At 37.3% G+C, this 24534-nt stretch overlaps 1 protein-coding gene across 1 annotated transcript in view; it reads right to left on the minus strand.

Annotated features, from left to right (window-relative positions):
- Window positions 1–24534, minus strand: part of USH2A (usherin) — a 395830-nt gene that overhangs the window by 60983 nt on the left and 310313 nt on the right. The window contains exons 50-57 of the mRNA XM_086460628.1: window positions 20918–21141; window positions 18305–18515; window positions 17707–17904; window positions 16965–17119; window positions 14986–15184; window positions 8099–8206; window positions 7349–7532; window positions 6498–6655 (exon numbers count right to left, since the gene is read on the minus strand). Coding sequence (XP_086316754.1) covers window positions 6498–6655; window positions 7349–7532; window positions 8099–8206; window positions 14986–15184; window positions 16965–17119; window positions 17707–17904; window positions 18305–18515; window positions 20918–21141 — 1437 coding nt within the window. The remainder of the gene's footprint in view (window positions 1–6497; window positions 6656–7348; window positions 7533–8098; window positions 8207–14985; window positions 15185–16964; window positions 17120–17706; window positions 17905–18304; window positions 18516–20917; window positions 21142–24534) is intronic.

The following is a 24534-nucleotide window of genomic DNA, read 5'->3' on the forward strand; positions in this document are numbered from 1 at the left end:
ACATACGTCGTCCCCTCAGAATGATCAGCAGAGGTTCCTGGATCTTCTCTTGTTTCTTCCCACATGACTTCTCAAGGTTTTTTTTTTGGTTTGGTGTGGTTTGGTTTTGTAATTAGGAAATGGGCTTTAGGCTTTCTATTTTTTTGTCCACTACAGGCTGTTCTACGCAGACAGTAGCAATTTCATAAAACCAAGAGAATAACCAAAGAAGAGTGTTGTTAAGTGTGTTTCCTTCATTTTACAGTCACGTAAGGCACAGTCTTAAGAAAGACCAAAGTACAAAGTAGACAAGGTACATTTCTGAAATGAGTCAAGATGTAACTGATTAGTAAAAGCACATTTCTCTTTCAACATGCCTACTTGAGATGTCTTTGTGACGGCACCAAGAGCCAGATGGCTATAAGCGGTTCCGAGACTTGTCCAGATCTTTCCATTTGTAACTTTGGAGAACTACTCCATTCTTTCTCCTAATTGTGGTTTTAGTCCTTTTCTGATAAAGTATCTACATTGATACTATTACCCTAAAGCTACAAAGAGCATTTTTTTCCACTGTTGTACATCTTCTGGATGGATTTTTTTAGCTAAGTGTGTATGTGAATATGCACATTAACTAAAAAAAAAAAAAAAAGTTTACAAGAAAGCAGAGATTTCAAGTTTATTTATGGTACCATAAAGAACTGATGTACTTCGGAAGATCAGAAAAATCTTTGAAAGACGAAGTTTTGACAATTCTCAGAAGAAAAAGAGGACGTAAAAATCCCAAAGAAATAAGATGCTGCTGCCTCAGTAGATGCTCAACAAAGGAAATGCCATTACACTAAAAAGCTGAAAAAATAGCCCTGAAGTAGAGGCATGACTTCAACCTTATTCAATTGTGCAGCTTACAGGAAGAAAAAAGAGCTGATATTAGTTGTTGGAAGAGGTGAAGGGAGAAGGAGACAGAAAGTGCAAAAATCCCACTGTAAAATTTTCCTTTTTCAGTGTAAAAGTTTCAAGGAAAACACCAAGATTTAATCATTAAGAATGGAATAGAAATATAACTTTTAAAGTCATGCAGAATGTTATAGAGTAAACCTCTGAGAGGTAATCTTGAAGTAGTTGGCTTCTGCAAAAAAGAAAATTATTTTGAGCTGTGATATATGGAAGATGAAATACTCTGGAAGAGCGCACTTGAATGTGCATTGTATAATTATACCAGCTAAACTACCTTTTTCCCACCCCCCTATAATTGGGGCACCAGTAAAGGACACAACAGAAGATCCAAAAGTAAGACCTTGAAATGGTAGACAGCACATCAAAGAGAAACGTTTTTTTTTAAATCTCCTAGTTAAGGTCCCCTTCTTCTCCAGTCCTGACAACAGAGCAGATATTTCAGCCAGAAAAAACCCACTATCTTATGAAAGTGACACATAATTCTCTTTTGTGCATCTGATCAGGGCATTTATTCTAGGCAAAATTCACCAGAAACCTTTGAAACTGGAACTATTCAGAATGCTTGATTTCCCAAGGAAGATTAAATACAAACAAGGACAGCTGAATCCAGCCATCAATATGCAGCAAAGGACAGTTATTTCAAAAGAACTGACCTATGCATGTCCAACATTCAGTCCATATCTCAGAAGAAATGCTAAAAAAGAAAAAAACAACCAAACCCGAAAATTTTAAAATTCTGTTAAATCTTGCAATATATTAGGAATGATACCAATAATAAATATTCTCAGGAGAAAAAATGTTCTCAAGTGATCATGAAATTGTAACTAAACCAAATTAAACATCCTGAAAAATTCCAATATCCAATGGAAATCCTTCTACAATTTGATGAAATTGTTCAAATGCCACAATCAAAAGATAACCTTATAATCTGAAAAATAAAAAATGTATACTTATACAACAAAGAAACTTGCAAAAATCCCTTTCTTCCAGAACAGTGTTCAGCATCTGCAGCCAGTCTGAAACTACTGCCTTGTGGGCTCTGATGACTGAAGGAAACGAAATGGGCATATTTGTTAAAGTCAGCTGGGAAACCACACGACTTGGTTAGTTCCAGAGTTCATAAATTTATGTCAGAATAAAAGGAACTGTAAAAGCACAAGTGAACCAATTTACCCTAAGTGCAAATGGCAGTTTTGTTATTTGGTGTCAAAGTTACCATGAGCACAATGACAACCTGCCATAACACATTTTCATGTTCACTAAAGAACAAGGATTTAGTTGGTTAATATTCCCAGCAATGCTCTTTTTCATAATTTACAACAACTAGATGCTGATAGGTTATTTAACATTTATGAAGTTAAGATGTAATCAGAAAAACCCTGATTATCTTTACAAATAAAAAAGTTAAATTATTCCACTTTTTTTCTCTGCGACTTCATTTCACAGCAGGTGCACACTTTGCAATGGGACAAGTCAATCAAATTAAACCTTGGTTTTTTTGTGGGCATGTTTGGATAACATTTAGTGGACAATTCTGTGCAAAACTCTTCAAATTAGGTTTGACGGCTCTGTGTACTTCAAAACTAGGGTAGCTCACAAAATAGAATTTGCAGCAAAGATGCTTAGAATTGGGGTAGAAAAGCCACAGTCTGTTTTACAGGCTGGCCATCAAAAATGTTTTACAGGCTAGTCACCAAAAGTCTATTTGAAGTCAATTACTGAAAAATTGTTTAATATGATGCGAAATCCAATCACTATTAAAGCAAAATAGTTGAACTGTTTCAACTATAGTAAATAAATAACAAAATAAAAATGTAATATCTTTTATTTAAAAACAAGTAAGAGTAAAGTTGTATTTTAATATTTAACTTCACAAAAGAAAATGATCTATTTGGCTTCCTGAGATTAAGTATTTACATTAAGCTTCGAATATCCAGATATCTCGTTCTGGTTGTATCAAGTATTCTCAACAAGACTGAAGACAGTAACAGCTGGAGATGCTGACTGCTTTCAAGATGCAGAACTTTGGACATTGAGCTTGAAAAACTTATCCTACAGTGATGTGGAGCAAACAATAATTTGAGGAAACAAAAATAATGAAATGCAACATTGGTTTAGCAGAAGTCAGAACAATTTGCTAGGTCACCAATAACAGAGAAACCAGGTTAGCTGGGGAAGCTAGGAAACAAACAAATGTCATTCAAATACCAAATTTGATCCTAAGAAGAATAAAGTAGGTGTCCAGATATGTTACTCAACTTTCATTCTAATTGATAAGCAAACCCAGAAGCGGATGAAGGAGAGTGTTACAACATGATGAAAGAAGACATTTTAATGCAGATGATCATTAGCATATGAAGGAAGTAATCTAGGACTAGAGGACAGGATCCTCTTTTGAGCATGGTACCACCAGCAGCAGCTGAAGACATCTAGAAGAATCAGGCCCCCAGTGAGGACTGGTGGGGTTGCCAATGAGTTGAAATGCAGGATGGCTACCTGCCTAGCTATCAATAACTTTTACGGATATGCCTTGGGAGAATTACGTGGTGGGGCTTTTTTTCCATTCAGCTTTCCTGCTTCTATCCATGGCACTAATAGTTGCTCCATAATAATTGTAACATATCCTTCTGTGGCGTATCAGTGAAATGTACCGTACCTTTGAGGTCTGTGCACTGAGGCAATGCAACACAAGATAATGGGATACCTATTTCAGAAAATAAAGTCCTATTTTCCATAGTGAGTGAGGTGTGTCAAATATTTTTTCTGAATCTATCACTTTAACCACTACTTGGCCACCTTGCTATTTTGCTAAGTCAAGAGTTTTGAAATGCTACTATGTATAACACGATAAGATTTAGATAATTAGAGATGTTGAAATATAGTTAAAGACTTTCAAAAGGAAGGTCTGTGTAATATGATGCCCAGAATTAATCCTGAGGGTGATTATTTGATCCAAATTTATTACAGTAGATAAGAAGAGAGAATGCCAAAGCATCCTTGATATCCTCAGACAAGGAAAATGTTATGACCAACTACACTCTCATCAAAACCCAGTTAATAAAAAGCACTTTTTTTCATGGAGACTATACCAATTAAAACAAGTCTCGTCCAAGAGTAATTGCCAAGCTTGACAAATCTTGTAACAAACGCTGCATTCTGGATTTATAAACCGATATTATCTCAATGTAGCCTATTGTGAAACAAGGATACATACACAGAAAAAAAGACAAGAAAAAAAAAGTTACTGCATGCACAGCGACATAAATAAGGATAAAAAGTTGTAGACTCTTTAGGCTAATCCTACCAAGCTGGGGATGCGTGTGGCCCCAGAGGTCTGCGTGAACATAATGGGTTGTATGCCATTCCAGAACATCAGAACCTCCAAAACAAACCTGCATGCCCAGCAGTCTTCCTCTTGGGAAAAAAACACCAGGAGCACAAAGATCTTGGTATGAGCGTGAAGCAGGAACACGAAGGATCAAGAATTCATTTCCTAGCTTCTGCATACACCCATGCTTCTGCACACAGGTTTTCTTTTAGTAGCACTTTGTAACATTTCTCTGCTGTTAGTACTCCCCATTCCTGCAAGATCAGCTAGTGGCCCTGAGGTGCTATAATAAAAGGAAGTTTTGCTTTCCTTTGTTTCTACCCAACAGGGGCACTGTATGAAAAACCAATCCCTTATTCATATGTAAAAACTTAAATAATTGGCCCCACAATGCAAAGGCAGAGAGGAAGGGACCTATTCACCAAATATCCACGAAAGTGAGATCAGTGTTCAAGGTGCATCCCAGTACCTGGGAAGAAGGACATGTGCCTTCTCCTGACAGAGGAGAACGATTTCTACAGCCATGTGAATACATCAACTCTGCAGTCTCTACAGAGCCATGATGTCCAGCCTCCTCCTCAGCCCTCTGACCATGTGGTTTCAGGAATACTTGAACCTTTTCACGCACACTCTTGATGGCAATATAACCAAATGTACAACACAGAGCCTGATTCTCTTTGCAGTAGGCTTGTAACCTGCTGAGAGTAACAGGAATTCGAGCAGCTGGAAAAGGTCTAGAACAACAAGGACAAGCTTTTCTGGGAAACACCCCACTCTACAAGCCTACGCTATTCCAGTATATTCTTATGTTTTAAATCTATTTATAATGTTGCTGAATATTTTGTACCTTAAATTATATTTATTATCAAAACTATAATACAGCATGAGTCACTTTCCAATAAAACCAACTGTAGATTATATGCCATTCGAATTCACCTGCCTTCTGCTGGGTTCTAAATCCTTTCAGGCAGTAGGGGGAAAAGTTTAATTTAAGATTTTAATCTTTTTCATACATTATAGCATTTCTATAATGGATTTTGTGCTTCTGAAAACTAAAAGATTGACAGCTCAAGGTATTATAGATTTATTAATCATTGCTTAAATGGGTAGAGTGAATGCTGCTAAGCACTGCCACAATACTTGCGATCCCAGACCTGAAAGCAAAATACTTTTTCTAGGTGACTTTATTTTTACACAAATTGACTCTACCGTGACTGCTATGCAAGGAAAGAACATCTTAAATAATTAGGAAAAGGAGACATCAAAAACTTCCCTGAGTTCATTGGTAAAACATGTATCGTTGTTATTGCAATATGCAAACAACTGAAGTTTCTAAAAAAATTGACCTCATTTTAACTGAAAAAAAAAATAAAATCTAGAAGCTAGAAAACACCTTACTGGAGATGAAATACACTAGACAGAAAACTGTTAATTTACAATGCTCTCATCGTCCCACAATAACTACAGCATATCACTTTCATAACATCAGTAAAGTACACCAATCCCTTAAGCTATGATCTATATTAACAAAACAGAGCACAGTCTCTCATATAAAAGGTGCTATTATTCAATTATTCCTTCTTAGCCTATCTCTGCAGCAGGCCAAGACAACCTGGTGATGTTCAAGAGAAGAGTAACTAACAAGAGGAAAAATATTTCTGGGCCTTTGCTGACCCATCCTCCTGCAAGGTAACATGTCCACACATCACTATGTGCTCTGGTGAAGACAATTTACTCAGTCAGGTCAGAGCTAGCAGAGGATCTTGTTAAAGCAGCTCAGCATTGCATACCTGCAGCACAACTGGACATTTTAATTGCCAGGATAGCTATCAAGACATCATCAACGCAAAAGGTCGGCACGTTTCCCTGTCAATAACTCAGGTTAGTCTGCACAGAAGGGAAAGCTTATTTTCAGTGTAATTGTTTTGGGGTTTTTTGTTGTTTTTTTTTTTTTTCTTAATACTTGCACTCAATAATAGTTTATGAGATCAAATTAACATATGGATTTTTGATCAGCTAATTCTCACAATAGCCATGTCAAGTATATAGGTCAATATTATTAAAATAATATGTCTCTAGGAAACAGCAGTTTTAGATACTGGTTATTTAAATCACAAATACTATAACTAAATACGAAGAATAAAAATATCATAATGATTCAGCTGCCTGCCTGAATATACTAATTTTTCCAACCTTTCATTTTGCTACAAAGTACTACATAGAAATACATTTTTACCTGGCACCTCCCAAGCTAGAAATATAGAATATGCATCAATTACTGTGACGTTATATGGGACATGAATTTTCTCTGGTGTTCCTACTGGTGTTTGTACAACATATTTATCACTAGTGTTGCTGCCGCCCCAAGTGCTGGCTTCCAGCTGGTAAACATATCTGCACAAACACAAAAAGATCAGGAGACACTACGATTAGAAGCTTTAGGCATATCAGAAATAGAACACTTCCCTTTTCACCAATTTTAAGTGAACAGACTATACAGAGTATTACAAATACTTCATTAGTGAAGATTTTCACCTTTAAGTTTTCTTAATGTGAGAAAAGTAATTCTTATCATAATATTTTTAATACTAAAATTCACATTAGCTTACATAAGAGCAAGAAGTATTGACTCAAAAAGTGTCAAAACCAATTTCAGAATGACCTCTATAAAAGTATCAGCAGCTGGTACTTTTGAACCAGTATGTTCAATACACACAGAAACATCATAAACCATGCGCAGTGTTGTCTGCCATATAAAGACTTAAATTTTTCTAAGTATATTCCATGAGGGAATAAAACAACCAATGAGTCACCAACAACCACCCAAGGGAAAAAAAAGCCTCCCCCTCTTTGAACCAGAATGACCTATTCTTGGAAAACGAAGAAAAGACAAGTCCTTTGATTAAGGCTTTCCAACATTTGGAAGCTTCCTAAAAGTACTCTACCAATTTTTCAGTAATTAAGTAATATTGTGAGAGATTTTTCTTCCATTAAAAGAGTAACTTACATTCTGTACATTTCACAAACACATGTACATATATTTTGAACACTTTTCACATATTACCGGAGCTCTGTAACTTGCCTTACCTACTGTTAGGCTGCAGGTTAACATCTGTGAAATTCAGGTCTTTACTGCCACCCAGGAAAATCTGTTCTCCATCACGAAATAATCGATACTGAGTAATGAGCCCATTGGGTTTCTTTGGTTCACTCCAGTAGATTTCCAACTCTGTTGAGCTGACTATGATATGATGAGGTTTTGGCCATACCCCTATTAACATCATAATGACACTATTTTAATTTTATGACAGAAACATAAAGAGGTGGCCTTTTTTTTCCTTTCCCACAGTTTTGCTGTTGCTTTTAGCAATGTAATGAAAGCATAAAACATTGACAGAGAGAATGACAGAATTTAACACACTTGCTGTACTTATCCTATACCAATTGCAACCAACTAGACAAGGTACAGACTAATGGAGGAGAAGGCCAAAGGCTGCAGCCCTTATATGCCCGGTTGCCTCTGCGTATTTATTTGTGCTTTAAGAAATATGCATCTTCTAATTCCAATCTCACTAACTTAAAGATGAACTTGAGGAAATGGTCCCAAAAAGAAAGCAGAAATGCAGTGCCAAGCAGTCAATATAATGAGTGTGTTTAAGACAGAAATACTGCAAGAGAGATGGATTCTCTTGTGTAAATTTATACATGATAGTTTGATGGATAATAGTGGAGTTTTGCACCTTGTTAAACCATCAGAAAATACAAGCCCATATGACCATCTCTTTGCAGTTCTTATAGAACTTGTAGACATTCTTAGAGAGTGTCTTTTTCCCTTACCATGAGGAGCAGCTTGTAAAGTTTGACCTGAAAGTGGTTGGCTAGAAGCACACCCAGCAGATGTGCAGGCAGTAAGCACGAAGCTGTAATTAGTGTACGGCTGCAGACCTAGAAAGAGCAAATAGAGGTTAGACTGAGATATTGACAACAGGCATCCCAAGAATTGTCCCACTATGTAGAAAGTTACTGCACTTAAGGTTAACTTTTAGTATTTTTCACAAACATAAAATATGTCATTCTCATTTTTCATCTGAATAATACTGAAATGGTGAATTCTTGCTAATTTAGATATATAGTCTCTTCTAGTTTAAAAGACCTGACAAAACAATCCAGATTGAATCTGTATCTATGCTGCAATGGATCTATGGATGCCCTTCATACAGACATATCTGAATTAGGTTCAAATCAACTAGCTTAGAAGGCACTTGTAGCATAATAACAACAGTCCGGATCACCATCTAAAAATTTACCCAGTCTCTAAGGTGGGGTGGGTTTTTTGTCCCTTTTTTTTTGTTGTTTTGTTGTTGTTTTGTTGGTTTTTTTAACCTATGTTTCTGTCTGTACAAAATGGTTAAAAATTAACTGGAAAGCATCTAAATATTCTTGGCACAGACAGAATGTCTATCACTAATGGCCCTAGAAATTTAAAGGTTTCCAACAGATAAGGAACTGAAAGTGTAATTGCCTGGAGTTTTGGACTTGAAAAGCTGAAGAGTCTGTAATGTTTTGAAAATTTATTACAAATATATTTGCACCAATAAGAAAAGACAACAAAATACTGTCTTACTTGAACATGAAATCTTCTACTTTATTGCAAACAAGTCTGGAGATACACTGTTCCTGCCTCCTTCTATTTACTAAAATTTTTCCCCTATTTGTTACAAGACTTTACTATAAAGCAGTTAGAAGCAGGATTGGCAACCAAGCCCTCCCCATTACAAGATATTAATTTTAGTTACTTGTCATTTTTTAAAACCTATTTCTTCAGCTCAAACCTTCTCTGCTGGACATCCTTGAATGAGACTAAAAGAGAATATATTGCCTTGACCTTTCCTTGGAAATTTTCAAACATCCTTGTGCTGTGTGTCAATGACTTCAGATTTGACATCAGGTTGCCTGCAGCTTAAGAATTTGACTTTAGGACTCCTCATAAAATTGTACCCAAAATTTGGCTAAGATACTAAGCTTTTAAAATAGCCATTTCTGCACACCCATTAAAGGCTTCCTGCAGTTAAGTTGTGAAAGATGCAGACCTCTGTGAGCCTATCTTGAACACCTCAGAGCTTAGCTTTAACTGCTGATCAGACTGCCTCACAGAGCATGCTCCAGTCCAGGTTACAGGGTCTTTCTCTGCTAAGCTACTCCTTAGGGTATTTCTCAAAGTTGATCTTAAAAATTATATTACCAGATGCAGACACTGAAAACCTCTCTCACATGTTTTCAAGGACTCTCTTGTTGTTAACACTTCATAATACATTAAAAAAGTTCCTGTTCCTGAATGCAAAGGGGTCAAACAGTACAACAACAAGAAGCAAATTATACACAAAAACTCTGCAAGAATATTAAGATTGCAAAAATGAACACTCGTAAATTAGGAAGTCCCAGTGTTAGGACATTGTACGACACAAATTGACCCCCTTTGTATACAGGCTCTGTGGCACAGTCATTTCTAAAAATTCCCTCCAACATGTGACCTCTGGCCTGGCTAAGCATGTGCGAGACTTTTTTTTGCAGTGTGCACTCCTAGAGCGTACAGTTGCTTTACTAACACCAACCAGCTGAGCATCCTAAGTGGCTTAATATAGCACTGGAAGAATAACAAAAAAAAAAACCCAAACAAAAAAAACCACAACAAAAAAGATTGATTTATGTGTCTTAGAAACAGGATGCTGATTCAACGAAACTGAGAGAAACAAAAACATCCCTGGACTTGGCAGGAGGCTGTTTGGGACGCCTGGGACCCAGCTGTCAGACTACCTGGTATTATGCAAAACTTTATCTACTGGGGCACAACTGGTGCCTTCAGCTGCAGCTCCAAGAGCTCAGGAAATTTAGGCCCCAGGTCTCAGACAGGGTGTCCAGAAAATGAAGACGACATGGTTGTGACAAGCTGTGAAAGCTTGAGGTGTGCCTTCCTCAGCACCACAGCCTGAACAGATATGAATGCCCTGGACGACAGCAGCCAACTGCCTTGATCCAGAGATGGTCTCTCCTCGTGCCGCCCCACGTTTCACGCGCTGTAGCTTTCTAATCCCCAGGATTCACGAGACCTGCCAGCTGGGGAGCAGGGCAGGCCAGGGGCAGCCGCTGCACAGACACTTCCCTGGGGATGGGGCTGGGCCAGGACGTGGGCCCATGGGCAGGGCCCGTGGCTGGGCAGGGCAGGGCAGGGCTGTGTTGGAGCTGGAGGCCAGCACAGCTTCGGGTGGGGGTTGAGGGCAGCAGGCTGGGCCGAAATGGGGTCCTGGGCCCTGGGGGAGGCGGGCAGCAGCTCGACAGAGAGCTGATGTGGGAGCACGCTGCAGCAGCGAGGCCGCGCTGTGTGCTGCCACTTGGCCGTCCTCCCAGGACACTGCCCCTTCTCCTTTCTTGCTTATGGCTGACAATGCCGCCAGCCCCTCAGCGATCCACATTTTATCTCTCTGGGTAGGCACCATCCCTGTTGCCTCTCTCGCTGTGCTCCACATCCACGCGAACTTCAGGCTTGCGCCTCCCTGACTTCTGCCAAGCAGAAAGGAAATTTAGCTCTGGGCAGACGTGGAATTAGGCCCACCTGCACTGAGCTTCCCAGAAGGAATAAACCTACCAAACATACCAAAAGCTGAGGCAGCAGTCCTACATACAGGAGCCTTTTTTTTTTTTTTTCCATCTGATTCCTCCCTTCAAGAGGCACAGCTTGTGGGCTGAATGAGGCAGCGACCCGGCGTACAAATGAGTACATGACTGTGCTACTGTGTAATGCAGACTGCTTGTGTGGAAGAGGCTGAATTAGGATTACACAGGTCAATTCATTTGTATTATACAGACCGATTTTTAAGTGTGTGGCTTTGTGACCTTAATAACGTACTTTTGATGTAGCTCATCTACCTAATTGTAATAACTTCAAGAACAATGCAATTCTGTGACAAGAAAAAATGTCTGGGCAAGTTCTTTGTTTATAAACAAATCCTTGCTTATAGCCAGTATGAAGATATTTTAATTAAAATATATTACAAATAAATAGAGAGAAAGGAGAAGCCACAATTATGTACAAAGGTAAAATACTGAATGGAAGACATGCAGACTGCTTACAAATTGAACAAGACGTGAAGGAGAGAAAATAAAGAGATGACTCAGAGGGACAGCCCTGGCTGTAACCTAATCATGAACTGGAAGAGAAGAAAAATCATCTGAACACTGCGTATAAAAGTAAGAAGGGAGAAAATGACAGTTTCAGACTAGAGAGAGGCAAAGGCATGGAGGAAAGCCAAGTATTTAACATTTCAGGATAGAAAAGATTACTGTGGCAACAAATTACTTGAATTCCCCTAAAGGGAGCCATGTTCACTTTTAAAGGAAACATGCATAATAAAGCAATACTCATTTACAACTACACTTTAAAGAGAAAAATGAGCACTAAAAAAAGAGCACATGGTTTCACTAAATTTATTGGTGAAATTCTGATACCTGAAACCTCTAGTCATACATGGAGCAGTCACAGCAGATTTTTATCTAGATTATTAAAGCTTTGCATTAAATGCCTTGTCTCATGCATGCTTTGGAAAGCTCTGTGCAAATCTATGTATATGATTAATAATAAAAATAACAAGTAAGATAATCTTGAAACATAAACAGCATTTTGCTTTTCCAATTTTTCTACTTGATTGTTTACTAGAGGATTCTTCTCTCTTTTTCTTTTTTGGTCTATTATTGTGTGTGGGGGGTTAATATATTTTTTTTTTTAACTTAGCAGACTATTTTGTTATTGCAGCATTTGTCATTTGCCAAAAGGCTGTGAAACAATGTTTCTTTTAAGAATGCATTGTTCTATTAGCCAAATCAATTGCTTCTGATACTGTTTGTCTCCACTTGTGGGTATGGCTCCAGCAAGGTCAGTAATTAGCTCCCAGGGTAACGCTCCTGGGCTGCACTGTGGGAATTTTACTCAGGAGGCTGTCAGATTGCTGACCACAGCCTCACATGCCCCTCCACCCCCAAGAGTTTCCTTTAGATAAATATTACTAATGATTCAGTGCTGCATGGAGATAAGAGTTTACCAGTGATAACATTTCTGTATATCTTCAGTTTTCACATTTAGCCTGAAATGGAGAATACGTTCAGATGAAAGAATTTCAAACCATTCACTCATAAAGTATTTCTTAATATTGTTTTGTTTACTAAAATAAACATCAATGATCTTGCTTGGCTTTTACCTACACATGATTGATCCTACAAATTCTCGATAAAGCCTCTTACTCAGGATATTATCTTTAGTGTATTAAAAAGGAGTTGAGAAGAATCTTTGCTATAAACCCACCTGCTGCTGCTGAAGAGGGCAGTCTTAGCTTTCTTTCACAATTCCCTTAATTATTTTCTTCCATCTTACCCTCTGCCTAGCCCCCACTGCAAAGCATTAGCAGGCCCATTTGTAAAGTAGTAGTAACACAAAGTGAAACAATGCCATAACTGTCATCCAAATTGTTCTGTACAGGGTAGTGGAAGTGTTCAGTAATAAATGATATAAAAAGGTCTTTTATTGACAAGCTGCCATGTGCTGTTTGCATTAGAGAATATGAGAAGATGATGGCTGCTGCCCCTAGGTCCCAGTAGCATTCAACTCAGTGAGATAGCAGAAAATGCTTCAGTTTGCTTAAAGCATTGATAACACCTCTAAATAATTAACTGAGGACTTCCTGTCTTCAATTACTTAATGCTTTTTTTAACATCTTGAGAGGATTATAAGCAATTTATGGATTTCACATGATGAGCACATTCACCGCTATTCCCACAAAGCATTTGTGGGATCATGTTTCCAAAGCTTTGATGTAATTAAAAATAAGCAGCAAGACAATGGTGCAGCAGCAAGGTGCTAGCCTTCTCGTCTGCTATTTGCAAGACCCTAGATTCAAAGTCTCAAGAAATACTAATGCTACAGCTTCATTAATGTTCAACTGTTGCTCAGGGAAAAGCAGATAGTTTTGGGGAAAAAAAAAAAAAGAAAATAAGGGAGAGGGGAAAATCAAAACATACATTCACAGGGAATAAGACAATTATTCAAACATTTGAGGTTATGTATGAAATGAATTTGATTGTTTTATCTTATTCTTTTTATTTAGAGAGCAATAATTATCCACATTGCTAAATCACTGCCATGATTTTCACATTATTACCCAAGGATGCTCCTGCAGAAAACAGCATAAGATTTGATTATGGCTGTCGGGAGGAACAATCATTTATTTCACTCCTGGTTTAACATGGCAGCATTGGACAGTGGCTTAACAGAACAGACACACAAAAGGAAAAAAGATCCTTGTTTCTCAGGAGGTAATTTAATTTCCTCTCCCTTCCAACTGGTAAGAAAAACAGTATTGTTTGCATAAAAATCTCAGTTACTCTGGAGGTACAACTGCCTTTTGGGAAGGACAGTGGGAGCAATAGAAGTATTTTTCAATGGGTTTGATAAATCATTCCTTGTTAGTTAGTGTTCTTTTCAGTATAAACTTACAACAGCAATTCTAAAACACATACCACCAACTGGCATACTCTAGTTAATATCTCATGTCCAGAAGCACTGAATACGGAGACAGGTGTAATATACAGTTGATGAATTTCACACCTGAGCATGATATTGCCAAAGAGGAACAGCAATCCTTTACTCCTCTGTGAGTGACTACAGCAAGGAAGAACTCTTTCAAAGCACTAAGAGACCCACTCTGACTCGGCACTCATGCTTTAAGGGGTGATTGAGAGGGCCATATATGCTGTATAGGTTTTATGTGCCCTAAGTCAACTTCTGCTCTTTGTGTGGCTATCATACAGTGTCTATAACATATGAATCTCTAAGTTTCCTACTCGAGTGGTAAAAAATAAAAGGAAAAAATAAAAGGAAAAAATAACGTATTTCTAAATTCCTAAAAATCATAGATACAAGAATTTGATAAGCAACCTGAGGCCAGAGAGTGAAAAGACATATACCAGAATGCTTATGTTCCCATTTTGTGTTCAACAGAAACATTTCTAAGAATAATTTTGCTTCAGTGTAACAGTAATCTAACTAAAAATTGAATATGTGAAAATAATACGTTTGAGGTCTGAGTCAAATCTTCCCACAAAATCCCTTGACTAAAGTTTCTTTCAGATACACACACACCAGTGAAATTTCACCAAGTATTTAGAAAATGGGTATAAGCAATATACAAGATCATAAACAGAATCCAGGGTCTCTCCTTTTTTGTCTTCCTTTCCTTTTTATTATTTCAGGCATAAAGTACTGGATTGTTCTTGCTCTTACATTGCTACACATTCACAGTAGCACTAGTAACTTCAACTGCATTACTGCACATCCATGATGGTAAGAGAGAGTTGAATCTGCACGAAGGAATAGCAAGTCTACACAGAACATCCGAGACCTCAAGCATACCACAAATCATGCATCTTGAATCGAGCTGGACAGATGTATTTTAAAATTTTGAAATTAAATCTATTAATATTTTAACAAACAGCAACCAGAAACGAAAGAGATTGAAAAAACAAAAATTTAAGATATGTAAAGTCATGATGAAGCATTCTAAACTGTGCACAGTACCAGGGATTTAAAAGTTACCGACAAGTAGCATTTTTAATATGTTAATACGGTCTTATACCTTCACGACACCACATTAGCCTGTCAGAGGGCTCTGCCCCCTTACCTGATACTGTGTGCTGCATCCTGCTTGCAGCGTCAGTGTATATCAGTCCTTTCCCTACTTGACTGATCTGGTACTCTCTGATGATACCATTTGGTTTCTTGGGTGCAATCCAGCTTAAATGTAATGCTGTTGAGTTCAAAGCACTGACGTTTGGTGGCTGAACACTCTCTGGGACTCCTTGGACAGTGACTGCAACTACCTGAAGACATATGAATTAAACAGCAATTTAATGTAATAGTACACTAGATACCATGATCAATGAGAATGTCACTTTTGTTTTAAAATGTTGTTTGGGCTGGCATATCATTACCAAGGGCCTGGAGAACTAGTTACTTTTTTCCTCCTTTTTCACAATGAAATCTGACCTTGAATACATTACATAAGTCTATGTCTACAATTTATCACAACAGGTTCACTATGCTTTAGCTGCAGCGTACAGCACAGGGCAAAACAACAAAAACAGTATTGCTTGAAAACTCTTGATAACTCTCTTCCATATGGTTTGTCAGTGTCTCTGCATTTTAACTGCCTGATTTCATATATTTTAAGCACCAGTAAACACGGGGCTAAGCCTCCATATACCCCATGCAATCTGAACTCTTTTGTGGTTATTTGCATCTCCATATTTTCATAAGGAAACCAAAAATTTTGAAAGATAGAATAACTTTGCACTTGTTCAGCTCTTTCTACAAAACAAGAAGAAAAAGGAAAAAGCTCATTTTGTATTGACATCTTCACTATCTCCTACAGAGGCATTTCCAAATTACACTGGTTTAATAAGTGAGTCAGACCTTTTTCTCTTTGAGAATCACTTTTCTTTTTCTGTTATTACCACCATAAAGTATTTATATTATGCTGTAAATATAAAATGTGCCCTCTATAATATATTGTCTTAGTGCATTTGGTGAAATCAGTCCCTACTTGCAGACTTCAGTGTTTGCAACAGTAAACTCCTTAATTACAGGCCAGTGAAATAAGCAGGATTTATTAGCTCAGGCCGACGGTTGCAGCAACTATGCCCACACAGCTTCCAGACCACAGCTCTGTGTGCAGGCAGATGACTATGTGCCTATCTCCACCCCTCTGCATCAGTATTTCTTTTCTTATACTTTTGGCTGAGATTTGTACCAATAAGAAATACATTTAAAAACCTGGAAAAAAAAAATCAGCTTTTTAATCCTATAGATACTGTAATTACAAAGCACAGCCATTATTGCCCACCTCTGCCCCACAGACCTTACACTTAGTCCTAGAGATTAATTTTCATAGAGGCAAGGCTATTACAGTGAAAAAGAGATCACTTAAGGAATAGTTTTTCCAAATGATGAATAAGGCTGGTACTCTCCAGAATAGAAACTAGAGCTGGGTAAACAGCAATGCTGGTGAAAGGCATCCATGATTCAAAGTGATACAAAAGGAAAAGAAGCAGTGACAAAGGGAGGGAACAGATTCTGTTTGCTTAAAACCGAAGCAGAGGCAGGTTGTACATAAAGGGAGTGTAAAGCCTGAAGCAGGTGCAGACATGGAAAGCCAGTGAAGGGTAATATAAAGAGGTTGTTAACAAATTGATAGACTAGAGCTAAAGCAGACAAACTAAGAAATACCAAGGAAGAAGAGGCTATAGATCTTCTAGTGAGAAACAAAGATTTAATTTCAAAGCTTAGAGAAAGTGCATTTTAATATTCCTTACTCTATTCTATCATGTACAGCTTTCTCTTTAACAAACATCAGTTCCTACAGTGCAATTTCAGCTTTGCCAAGACTGAGATACTACTTTCTTCTTCCACTTGCTTGTATCAACCTTGGGCTCCAGATAATGACCTGTCAGTAGCTGAATCCAAATAAGATTATTGATGTGTTTCACTCACTTACTCAATAATCAGCATGTCTTCAAATTACACCTTTCCAAAAGCATTTTTATGTTGCCACACCAGCTGATAAAATTCTGGCACCAGGTCCATAAAGACCAATTTACTAACCTTGCTGCTTTCTGCGCAACCAGCAACAGTGCAGGCTCGCAGCTGGTATGAATATTCTTGGTATGGCTGGACACCACTTGTGTCTGTGAAGCTCATTTCTGTTCCTCTGAACCGCTCAATTCCATTTCGGAGAATGATATAGTGAATAATAAGACCTATTGCAGAAACAAAGGTTTCCATTTTGTTAGCTGAGAAATCCCATGTGATGGTACACTATAATAACCTGCTCTGTGCACAGAAAATATTAAATGAAATCTGTAGGCGATGACTGTAACAATCATCCCGTTTAAACGGCTAATGTCAATTACCAGCTACTCTCCTCAACCTCTACATCAACATCTCAGTATTTCTCAATTTTGATTAAGAGAGCTATTCCACGTTTTCTCACTGTTTGAAAATCATAAGCAAGATTTCCTGAAAGAAACATGAGTATCACCCCCCCAATCCCCAAATATTTTGTAACATGATTGTAATTTCCTGATCATATTTGCCAATTATTATTACAACTGTTCTCAAAAGAGGCTTCTGGGTGCTTCTTAGAGACATGCTAAATTGTCTTCTGTGAAGCTAGACTCTACTCTTACTTGCAATTAAAATTATCTCAACCTACAGCAAATTCTTCTTGCAGAGTTTAGGAACACGTATATTTCAGTGCCAGTGGTCAATTAAGAAACATTTTGTGATTTTGGAACTCCATCAGCTGAATGATAGAACATAATCTTTTTTTAACATATATCAATACCATTTGGTTGAAGTGGTTCCTCCCAGTTTAGAAGTATCATGTCTTCCCGATTATCCACTTTGGCCCATTTTGGTGGACTTACACCCTGTGGCACATCTTGCTTAGTGACAGCTCTGCTGACTTCACTGAAGGCTCTGCCATAGCTATTCCAAGCAGCCACTCTGTACTCATATGTGATAAAGGGTTCGAGGTTCAAGTCTAGAAAAAGAAAGTTACATATGGATCATCTCAGTCTTATCAAAACACAAAATAACTTTTGTTTATTTTTCTTCTGCGCCTATGGGACTACTACTGTGTTTAAAGACAGACAGATATGGAAGTTGTTCCCTAAATCAGGGCCACTTTCTGATATAGCAATACTTCTATAAACTTTTGTGAAAGCAGGTTTAGACCCTATGTATTCACTGAACTTCTTGCTACTCACTTCATTTCCCAGAAGATGCTGTCCTGATTCATAGATTAATTCATAAAGAATGCTACTTCATTACAATTGCTTCACATTTAATTAGAATACTTGATAGCATTCAGGACACCTTTTTCTCCAGGGCCAACCAAATACACTAGCAAATCACCAATGTGATCTGCCTCTTTTCCTTACCTGTAAATGAATACTGGCTTGGACTTCCTGTGTAGACAGTCTCTTCTTCAGTTGGACACACGCCTGCCTTTATCTCCTTTTCTGTAGCGCTCTGAGAACCCTTTATCCACGCACAGATACTCTCCCTAGGATCAAAGTCACACTTTCCACAATGTGCTGTTGCCTCCATAGATAAAGGACAAAGGATATTAGCCTTGCATTCTTCTTGTACCTAAGGAATACACATATAATTTTTATATCTTTACCGCATCTTCCTTTCTTTACAAATGCTTCCATTAGCATTTCTCTGTCCTTATGCAACACACAAATCAAGCAACCACATTACGTACATTGATATTTCTAGCATATGGGAGACCCTTTCAGCCTTTGGCCTGTCCACTGTCTTTGGTCATTAATGCTTTTATAATAGTTTCTAAAAGAAACTATTTTTTTTTGGTAGGGTCCTTGCATGAAAACATCACAAATGTTAACCACTGGAAGCCCAAATGGGTGGATTTCTTGAAAGCAGAAGATTCTATAATCAAATAAGAACAGGATTTTATCTGAAAATTTCAACATTCTGCTCTTGCAAAGGCCAATATCCCGTGGCAAATCAGTAGCAAATTCCCAGCCCCTCACACAGCTCGCCAAGTACGGGAGAGGGCTCTGTGCAATTCCTTGGCAGTTGTCAAGGCTGAGAACTCTATCCATGGGCGATATAAATCGTGTCCTCTACCACCTCACTCTAAACAGCAGTTTTGCTGCAATAAGAGGACCTGTGCAAACGTTGATGTAGATATAAGATTTAACACATAAAGAACAATTCACAGAAATAGAAATACACACTGAACATCCACAAATCCATTAAAATTCATGAAATAATATTTTTGCCAAACCATAAACTAGAGAGCAATATTTCTCATAAAATATAGGTTGTTGCAGGAAGAAATGTACTGCAATATTTGCTACAAATATTTCTGCCCATTAGGCTACAAACTTTAGAAGGAAAATCAAACAGATTATATCTAATGTTTCCTTAATTCACCTATTGAACTTAGTTTGTTCACTGATTATGAACTTCAGCTAATTTAATTTCCCAAATTTGGCACTTTCACAAAAATTACATTGTGATAGGTATCAATATGACATGTAGGGTATAGATGGATTGGATTCACATATAAAGTAGCTCCAGAATATGTCTCAGAATATCAGCCCTTTTAATGTTAGCAGATCTATATATATCAGAAAGCCAGCACTGCTAATCTCTTTGCTGCGGGTAAGTGGAAGCAAAGCGCTTCCTTTGTTTATACGTTATACCTAAGGCATGGATCTAGCAAGTTATCTACCAGAATTCATTAACCTATTCTCAGCCATTTTTTGCCTTGCATCAACTGCTAATACAGTGCATTGAGGAACTGTAGCTGACTCATCACAACACTTGGATTTTCTCTAGGAGAAAATTATTCAGTCTGAAAATGAGATGACATGAAAAACTTGATATTAAAAGGAAAAGATGGAAGAAATATTTGTGTATTAACTTGGCAGATGAATGAAAAGGGTACAGGAACATCTATATGTGGCAGGATCGGATCTGCTTTTCTTTTTACTTTAGTGATAAATTCCACAACATCTACCTGATTTCCATATTGCAGAATTCACAATATTCAACCCTCTTTCTCTCTCTTATCCACTTTCTCCCTCTCTCTCCCCCTCTCTCAATATAAATAAATATAAATATATAAATATATAAATATAAATATAAGAATTCACATATATATAAACAGATTTTCCATTCTTTGAAATGTTCATTTTCTTAAACAAAAATTGTAGTAACAGTTGACAATATTTGTACAGCTTATGTATAACACCAAGATGCTAATTCTTGAAGATTTCTATTGAATTCAATTGGATTTGCAAGACTTTGCAACTTTGAGTTTGGTCAAGTTGTCTCATGTTGCTACCTATAGTCACTGGCCACTCAGAAAAACTGAATTAGTCTTTATGGTGCTTAGCTTACTCTCATATCAAAACAGAGTGAAAATAAACTGTATAGGCACCAAAAATATAACACCCTCGTTGTTGCTAAAAGTTATACAGGGACCTATCTAGTATGGCTGAAACTTATGCCAAAATTGCTGCTGGTGTTCTATAGGATCAGGATTGAATCCATCAAGAAAATATCAATTGTTTAATTTTATTTTTTTTTTTTTTTTAGGAGGTTGGGGACTCTACGTCATACTGGCTGCCCAAATTGAAATGTAATAGCATTTTTATACTTCAGAACTGGCCACTTCAATTTCAATTTCCACTTAAGGAACATCATCAGGAACTGTGGTCACAGAACGGAAGCTGGCTATACATGCCAGTCTTGTTAGTATGCCAGCTTTTAGCCACTGTACTAATCTGAAGTGCTGGGCAACACTTCACAGAGGCAGCTAATCATTATTAATTCCTTTAGAATTCATTGCAATAACATCAATCATGGTGAACTCATTCGGTATTAATATGGATGTAATGTGAAAATGAATAATGCACACAAGAGTTTTTATATTCCTATTTTAGAAAAATAGTTATGAACAGTGTATTTCTCTCCATCGTCAAATCAGAGCTACCGAGAGATTTTCTATCAATTACCTTCATCATCATTCCAGCTGAAATCTTGTCAGAGCAAACATATTTCAAAGGATTATATCCAACTCCATTACAGCATTCTTCGCTCTTTGGAATAAGTTCAGTCTCACAGCATTTTACTGGCACTTGGTCGTTCTTTCTAACATGTGCTAGGAACTCACCACTGGAACCTGAGCAGCATATGGTATCTGACTTATTCACATATTCCTGCCCACAACAGAACATCCCTGCAATGAACAAACAAAAAAAATATATCTGAGTATGAAATGTAAGTAAATAAATAAATAGATAAAGAAAGGAGAAAGCTCAGAATACAATATAGCTTGGTATAAAACCATTAGCAGATGGAATTACTCAGATTTAGCTAAAGTGAGATCAAATTCAAATGTGAGGTGACTGAAGCCATTGTCCTGACTTCTAGACCTGCTGAAAACAATCAAGAATTAGAGGAATAAACAGCGATCTCCTACAATCAACCTATATCATTGCTGAACTTTTGTAAGAACCTTTGCTATGAAATACCATACCAAGGTACTCTGCACAGCATGTAGAAGACAGGCTGTTGATGAAAATTTCCTGTAGAATGTACGAACTGAGAAAGCTTCTCCATGTACTTTCCAGTCAAGTCTCGTTCAACCCCCCTCACATCACCAATCTTCCAACAGTGCATCTTAGCGTTCCAGAAGTTTCACATTATATTTTATGTTTTAAAGTGGGGGTTCAGACTAGGTATGTAGAACTGAATGAGTGACTTGCCAAATACAGTGAAGCTTCACTCATCTAATACAGAGAATTACTCTTTAAGAAGTTAATATTTAAATATAATTTGCGTTTCTATAGTGGAATTGATAAGCTGCCAAAATTAATTCCACTGTCTTTCTTCTATTTTTAATAATTCTATTTTAAAATTAAAAGCTCGTCATAACCAGTGTAATTTTCCATATATTCACAAGAATTATTCTTGTGAAATATTCACCATTTAAAGAAAGGGGTAAATTTCAGCTCTGAACCAAATGCTACAAACCCCTCTATAATTGGCAATGAAATAAACATCATTACTAATTCAACTAGAAAGATGTCACACAAAAAAACATTGCTGTGAGATACTGTTCTGTCTACAAAGTAGTTTGTATTTGACATAATTTCTGTAGTATGTAGGCATTTAAAACTGTTTAAACATTTAAAACGTTCTGTAGTATGTAGGCATGCAAAAGCGGCCACTTTTCTCACTGCCATTTATTGCCGCAAATCTCTCTTAGGAAGTCATACATAATGAAAATTACTCTTTAAGGGTGTGATCCTGCTAAAGCGTTCATAGCATTTCATTCCAATCACAGGAATGACTAAGAATGGGGACGTTACCTGCATGCTTTACCTTTATTCAGGGCTGGTTCCATTCACAGCAATCAAACTGTGATCACCAGCTCTCCAAGAGGTAAGTATTTCCTCCTGTTCACACCCTTTTTCTAAATTGTCCTATGATTCTACCAATTTTAAGTAGAGGATTAATGCAGAAAATGACTCAATTCAATACTAATAATCAACGCAGACAGCCCCAAGGGACTTTTGACAGGCAAACTAAAATTTTGATAATGAACTGTTTTTCTATTGAAAAAACCAAGGCTGTATTCTTTCACTGTGAACCTCATCTTTGTTTAACTGAATTGAATTTTTCAGCCAAGATTTCACTCACATAACAAGAAGTGACTCCCTTTCTAGTTTCTTTGGTAAACCATTACTTCTTTAATTATTATCAACCTTGTTCCAGTGTGATAAATTGCTAATTACTTAATACCCTAATCAGCGTTCATTCTTTGCACAGATAAACTGTGACAGCGCCATTAATTTAAATAGTAATTTCACTTAATGGCCAGAACGGCACACCAGATTTTTATGCAGCATTTTCTGAAGACTGCATCCATCACTGCAATATTCTGACATAAAGATGTCTGACGTGCACTAACTCACTTAGGGAGAGCAGATGTTGCAGAGCAGAGTTTGGTAGTAATTCCCATAGTGCATCACTTCAGCATGAATGAGCTGCAAAGGCAGAGGTAGACAATCTTCTGAAACTGCATTGCATAGCCTCTGACCTTTGCTTAATTTATCACATGTAACACTTGACTCCTGAACCTTGACACCTCAAATGTAAAATTTTAAATATGCTCCAAGAAAAACAAAATAGAACCATGCAATATTGATGGATCGATTTGCCTTCCAAAAATCACTTTATTCAGTTGCTTAAGGATCCAGAAATTCCTATAAACCCTTGCTGAATTCAGCAAAATACCAAAATACAAACTATTTGTTTGTAAATCAGCTGGAATGTGTGTGTCAAGCTTTATATATTTATGTTTCATAGGGACACAATGCATTACAGCAAAAATAAAATCCATGGGCTGGAAAAGACACTTCCTGCTAACAGTGATTTCTGTCAACAATTATTTCATGTTCATCCCCAGCAACTGAAAAAATTTACAAACATAGCTGAGTGATGAATTACTAATTTAGTAAATCTGCAAACCCAATGCTTTCAAAAGGGAAAAATGAGTATTAAAAGGCTTAGCCTTTGGAGCCAGAATAGAGGATCAACAAAATACAGAGCCAGTGTACATTGCAAACTACTCCAAAAATCCTTGGCTTACATGTGGGTACTGCAACTATTACAGATCAGGAACCACAACAGTACAAAGCATCACCTTTCATGATTCTGGGATGTCAGTATAGTGGCATTTTACAAGCTTGTATTTTTTTTTAAAAAAAAAAAAAAAAAAAAAAAAAAAAAGAGAGAAAATCCAACAGTGGTTTTAGCTGACATTATCCTTTATAGCCAGAAACAGACAACTTTGGATAATCACATCACAGCAGTGGGGCTCAGGACATGTGTATACAATGGCATCACTGCCAGCCTTTGCCAGTAGATGTCTCTATGGTCACCCCACTAAATAAGGCCAACACAGGGCGAAAAATAAAACCTAAGAAAAAATTATTATTTTTTAACAGAAAGAGTAATGTGAGATGGACAAAATATCTCTCTTTGCAGGGCAGACTTTCTGAAAGAGGTATACAGTGGCAAATGAAAAAGTTCTACGATGCAAGCCCTTAAACCAATATTCGGTGCTAACCTGGGTCTAGATTCTGCAGAAACACACTGCTTTCAAACTGGTCATGCAACAATAAGGCTGTGCAGAAGGCTTGCACTTTCAGTCATCATGTTTTTCTTGTGTGATTTTTTTCAAGGAACTAAAACTCCCAAACAAAAGCTTCAAATTGTCATTCTATTTTTAACCATGGCATTCATTGCCAACTACGAAACCGAGCTTCAGAAGCATTTCAGCTTTTGCATAAAGCCACCGCTGTTACCTCTTCCCCTTCTAGACAATGAGATCAGCTTTCCAATTACCATGTTCTTGCAAAATTCTACTTATACGTTTGCCAATGATAAGTAAATTATGTTTTTATGTGAGAGTATTTTTTCCATTAGAATCATTATAATAACAGGGATAGGGAGCAGGTAGATTTTTGTGCCTGGCTTGTGCATTTTCATGATGTATTTAGCAAGACTGAATTACTCTAAGAAATTAAGCAAAAACCTATTGAGCATGATGTATATGATATGA

This window comes from Leptosomus discolor, chromosome 2, assembly GCF_034619465.1.
Source record: "Leptosomus discolor isolate bLepDis1 chromosome 2, bLepDis1.hap2, whole genome shotgun sequence".
NCBI lineage: Eukaryota > Metazoa > Chordata > Aves > Leptosomiformes > Leptosomidae > Leptosomus > Leptosomus discolor.